The 5721-nt window shown below is 36.1% G+C and overlaps 1 protein-coding gene and 1 non-coding gene across 2 annotated transcripts; both read right to left on the reverse strand.

Moving 5' to 3' along the window:
* Positions 1–740: 740 nt before the first annotated feature.
* LOC125185776 lies at positions 741–877 on the reverse strand. The gene has a single exon (XR_007170274.1). It is a non-coding gene; the product is annotated as a small nucleolar RNA Z247 (small nucleolar RNA).
* Positions 878–2304: 1427 nt separating this feature from the next.
* On the reverse strand, positions 2305–3498 carry LOC125185189 (secoisolariciresinol dehydrogenase-like). Its single transcript, XM_048081688.1, has 2 exons — positions 3364–3498; positions 2305–3221 (listed from the first exon to the last, which is right to left on the reverse strand). Exons 1-2 carry the CDS (start codon positions 3402–3404, stop codon positions 2432–2434), a joined length of 831 nt encoding a protein of 276 aa, XP_047937645.1. The 5' UTR covers positions 3405–3498; the 3' UTR covers positions 2305–2431.
* Positions 3499–5721: the final 2223 nt, after the last annotated feature.

A 5721-nucleotide genomic window follows, 5' to 3' on the forward strand; every position in this document is an offset into this window, starting at 1 on the left:
CACAATTTCCCTGGTTCCCTAATTTCTCACAAGACAAAAAGTGGGGTGAAATTCAAAATAAACACCATTGTCAGAGGCAAACTGAGAGACACTAAGAAGATTTTTAGTAATTTCAGGAACATAAAGCAAATTTTTGAGAAGGAGTTTCTTGCTGGGAAAAGAAGAATTTGACTCAATGACACCTTGACCAATGTGAGCAATATTAACACCAAATCCATCACCAAGTTGGAGTTTCTTACCTCCAGTGTACTCTGAGCTAATATTAAGGTTATTCGGGTCATTTGAAATGTGATTCATTGCCCCAGAGTCAGGGTACCATGAGGTCGAAGCACCCCTTCATAGCTATACTCAATTGTGCAGCCACAGAAGGTGTAGGAGTGAAAGATTGGGGCCTGGCCTGTGCAAGGTGAGCTGCAGGTTGATGAGTTTGTTGTATTCTCTTCTGCTGAATATAAGGAGGATTTTGATTTTGGTGAGCAAAACTTTGCTCAAACCTGTGCCAGCATTTTCTAGCAACATGCCCCGGTTTTTCACACAATTGGCATATCAGCTTTCCATAGCCCCGACTACCTCGGCCTCCTCTGGGAGGTCTTGAGCTTCCTCTATGAGCACCAGTAAAACCTCTTCTATTTTGTTGAGGAGAAAAATCATTTATCAAACAGAAGAGTGATGAACCATGTTGAGATTGGGTTGTGATCCCTCTGAACTTCCTTCGCTGGCAGCAGTTGCTTCTAGTCGTGATTCAAAACTGTGCAAGAGAGCGCACACTTCTTGAACAGTCCACGGCTCTATCCTGGAGAAGATTGACACCATTATGGGATTTTAGTCTGGGCCTAGACCTCCAAGAATATGGGGAATCTGATCCTCATCCGAAATCCTGCACCCGGCTGATCCAAGCTGATCACAACATGTTTTCATTTTGGAAAGATATTCTCTCATTGATAGGGAATCCTTCCTGAGAGTCTGGATTTGTATCTTAAATTGCATCATTTTTGCTTTCGATTGGCTTGCGAAACTTGTTTCGAGGCTTCCCAGATATCCTTTGCGGATTTCAGCCCAACCACAAACACAAGCGTGCTCTCTGAGAGCGAGGATAAGATCCACCCAGAGAGCCTTTGATCTTGGCGTCTCCAAGTTATATATTCTGGGTTTGACATCGACTTGTCCCCATCGATCACGATCTTAGGTGGTGCTGGTTCTTCTCCAGTCAGGTATGACTCTAGCCCATACCCCCACACAGTCGCTTCAATTTGCTGCTTCCACATCAAGAAATTTCCTTCGCTTAGTTTAATAGAAATGGGTGGTATTTGTGATAGAAATTCCCCAGAAGGAGCTATGGCATTTGACTCATTTTGGTCCATCATTCTAAAAGAGATGAAAGAAAGATAATATAGGTGAAAGAGACAGGATCAAGATCCTGCTCTGATACCATGAAAGAAAAGTATGAAACTCATGGCTGAAAAGAAAAAGGAATTGCTGAATTGTAGTAATGAGAAAAGTGTATTTCGATGCATGATAGAAGTGATGAGATTATAATATATATACTATAAATATGAGCATCTAGAAAGGCTTTATCATCCTTACATATTTTGTAACTGAAAGACAATTTAATCTAATGTATGCTAACTTTAACTCAAGCTGCAATCTCTCTCTTACCAACTCTTGGCTTATCACATTCTCTAACAATTCTAGCCCGTGAAACACACTGTCAACACATAATAGCCGCACCCGACCTAGACCATATGACATATGGACTATGAGGTTGGTCTACCGAACCACATGACCTTTAGTTGTATATTTGGATCTAAGTTAGTAATAAATATGGTCCATGAAAGTGAAAATATTTTAGACATGCTAGGAATGGTTCTTATCATCTCATGCCTTTCCTGAGTTTGCATGTGTTTTTGTCTTTTAACATTTTTAATTAAGATCAAAATCCTTTCATTTTTAGTTAGTATTTTCCTGCTTTTCCATTTGTGTTGGTTTTTCCAGCTTTTTGGTACTCCTATTTCAATTTTGTTGTGGGTTTGGCACCTATTATGCTACGTACTACATAATTAATTGTCGTTCGTATTAGAAATAGTAGTTGTACAGAGTAAGGTAAGTTATCACTTGTTTGTGAAAATCTGCTTTATACGTTGAAATACGCAAGAAATAAATGACTTAGCTAAACGATCATATTCAAATTGAACATGTAATATTGCAATTAAATATTACAAAAATCCATAATTTTAGTAAGTTATCCACAATTTTCACTCGTATTAGTTAATTAGTATATTACAAAAATCCATAATCACATTCTACTCAATTTTTTCATCACTCTTTATTAAATTTCATAAAAATTGTCTCTTAAAATTAAACATCGATTCAAGAAGAAATCATGTGTTTAATCAAGAAAAGAAGTAAAATTTACAAAAAGTTGAAGAAACAATTAAGATTGGGGATAATCGAAAATTCGAAGAGCAGAATTAACAATACCAAATCCCCCATCTATGCACAAATTTTGGCCGCTCACATATTGAGCCTCATCACTAGCAAGAAAAACAGCCGCATTCGCAACATCAGCCACTTTAAGAGTCGCAAATTTGAGATTCGCCATAGCACGCATTGCTTCCTCAAGCGCCTCATCATCCGGCGCCAAATACTTCTTCGTCAAATCCGTCGCAAGCCCATACGGCGACAAGCAATTCACCCTTATACCAAACTGCCCCAACTCCACCGCCGCATTCCTAGTCAGCCCCAGCACCGCGTGCTTCGACGCCGTGTACGCGTGCGTTCCGGCGCCCCCGATCTTCGACGACAGGCTCGCCATCGAGATGATGGCGCCGCTGCGGGTGGGGATCATCACCCTGGCGGCGTGCTTCGTGCCTAGGAAGACGCCCTTCACGTTCACGGCCAGCACGCGCTCGAAGTCCGCCTTCTCGTTGTCCGCGATCCGTGCCTTCGGGGGGTCCGCGACGCCCGCGTTGTTCACCATGATGTCGAGCTTGCCGTAGGCGTTGACCGTCTGGTCAACGGCGTTACGGATGTGGTCCTCGTTGGTTACGTCGCAGTGGATGTAGGTTGAGTTTGCGGTGCCGATTCGTTTGACGACGGATTGGCCTAATTCGTCTTGGACGTCGGCGATTGCGACTTTGGCGCCGTGGTTGGAGAAGAATTTCGCCGTGCATTCTCCGATTCCGGTGGATCCTCCGGTCACCAGAGCCACTTTCCCTTCTAGCCTATAGTTCATTTTAAGTTAGTGGTTGGAGAAATGAATAGATGGAGTACTATCTCTGTCACACAAACATAGATCTTTCTATAAATAGAGAGGATCAAACATTGAGCTAAAATAAGGAATCTAAGGATGAGAAAGAAATTTACCTTCTAGTGAGAGCAGAGATAGTTGAGAAGCTTGCCATCATGCTGAGTACAGTGCTTTGAAACTATTTGAAGGCTTTTTCTATCAAGTAAATACTCCCACCGTCCACGATTTAAAGTCCCTTCTTGACTCGGTGCGGAAGAAAAATGGATTGAAAAAGTCTGTGGAACGTGGATCTCACTTTATATATTGGTTTTTTAATAGAACTAGTACCATGCCTATGCTATGCACAGATTAATATATATTTAAAATATTAATTTTTTATTTTAAATTAATTAAATAAAATTGGAATCAATATTAACAATGGACAATATGAGTAACAATTTTAATTATATGAGAATAAAAAATCTATACTAATCAACATTGAAGCATAATAAATTTGAAACAAATCACATAATATAATGTTTAAACATTATATCATGGAGTGGGAAGATAAAAATCTATCACAATAAATAATTAAACACAATGGATAATTACTCATCATTTTTAAAACTTCTTTATACACTACATTAACTTTAAAATTAAAATTAACCTCATCATTATAAACTAAAACTTTCAATTCTTCACAATTCGTCACTCTTCAACAGAACTCATAGGTGAAATAACTCGTTTGTCATCTTTAAAGCCGCCTCACCTACAACCGCAATAAAATAAGGAACAAAATCAATTTTCAATGCACAAAATCAATAATCAATATGTATAACTACTTTCGCCTAACAATTTGTATAATTTTCAATACAATTAAAAACAAATTAAATATACATTAAATTTACCAATAAAATCATCCTTTCATATTACCTAACCTACTTATAGATATGTATAGAAAAAATTAGCCAAATATAATTTCAACATAAATTTTTTAACAATGAGTTTAATTATCTGTTAATTAATTTAATTTGTTTTTAATTTTATTGAAAACTATACAAATTGTTAGGCGAAAGTAGCTATACATATTGACTCAACCTACTTATAGATATGTATAAAAAAAATTAGCCAATTATAATTTCAACATAAGTTTTTTAACTTGGATCAACTATAAAGTAACATTGATGGACTAAAAATCTAATCATTATTGTCGAAATTTTTTTATAATTATTAAAAACAAAAAGAAAGAAAATGGTGGTAACATCAATCTGAAAAAACATAGTAAAGGATACAAATGGATGAAAAGAAATGAAAAATATAACTAAAATGAAAAAATTACCAATAAGTCATATAAAAAACAAATACGATGTTGTGTCAAAATTGATATATAAAAATGAATGAAAAAAAAACAAAAAATAAAATTAAGAAAATGTTAAGAAAAGAAAAAAATAATTAATAAAATGAAAAGGAACGAAAATATAATTAAAAAGAACAAAATTAGCCAACCAAAGAAATTGAGGAAGCCTCGAGCTCACTGAGCATCATGGTGTGGAATGGTTCTACGACGTCAAGCTTTCCTCCTATGGTAAGAGCAAAAAATGGTATACTTGAGTTCTACAAGGTAAGTAGGTATGTGTGGATATCTATCATTTAAATGACATATTTATATGCTAAAATATTATGCACGTCATCCTTGATGTAATTGCAAATTTTAGATGCTCCACTTAATCACCCTTTAATTATACACGATCATTTTTGTAACTCCCACACATACACGATCATGTATTTATATACTCCCTCCGTCCCACTTTAGGAGTCCCGGTTGAGTTCGGCACGAGTTTTAAAAAATATAAAGGAAAGTTGGTGAAAAAAGATAGTGGAATGTGAGTCCTACTTTTATATATTAGTTTTATAATAAAATGTGTGTGGAAAAAGGTGAGTGGAATGTGGGGCCTATTACCAATTATGGAATATTCCAACCGGGACTCCTAAAGTGGGACACCCAAAAGTAGTAAACCGGAACTCCTAAAGTGGGACGGAGGGAGTATTATACAAATGCATTTTAAAATATCTTCATTTGCAACTGCCCCACTAATTTTAGTTTACAGTTTCTTTTTTAAAATATGATAAATGATCTCAATAACTTAATTTTGATTCCCGCGTTTACACCTTCATTGTAAAACCTCCGACTCACTCCACTTAGGCTTTCATAGTTTACACGTTTTTAGTCGCTCCTTAATTATACATTTTTAATTTAATATAATATTTTAAATTAAATGGCAATTTTGTAAACTCTCCCAAAACTCTCCTTTTATATATTGTATAGATGTATAGATGTGAGTGTAACAAGTTATGGGAAGTTGAAGTCCATTTAACAAAAGTAAAAAAATAAATGCGGATATTATTTTACGGACGGACCAAAATGACAAATGTGAATATTATTTTATGGACGGAGAGAGTAAGTTTATTACTAGTTTCATTTATAGTTCACTATA

Source organism: Salvia hispanica, chromosome 4 (genome assembly GCF_023119035.1).
Source record: "Salvia hispanica cultivar TCC Black 2014 chromosome 4, UniMelb_Shisp_WGS_1.0, whole genome shotgun sequence".
Lineage (NCBI taxonomy): Eukaryota > Viridiplantae > Streptophyta > Magnoliopsida > Lamiales > Lamiaceae > Salvia > Salvia hispanica.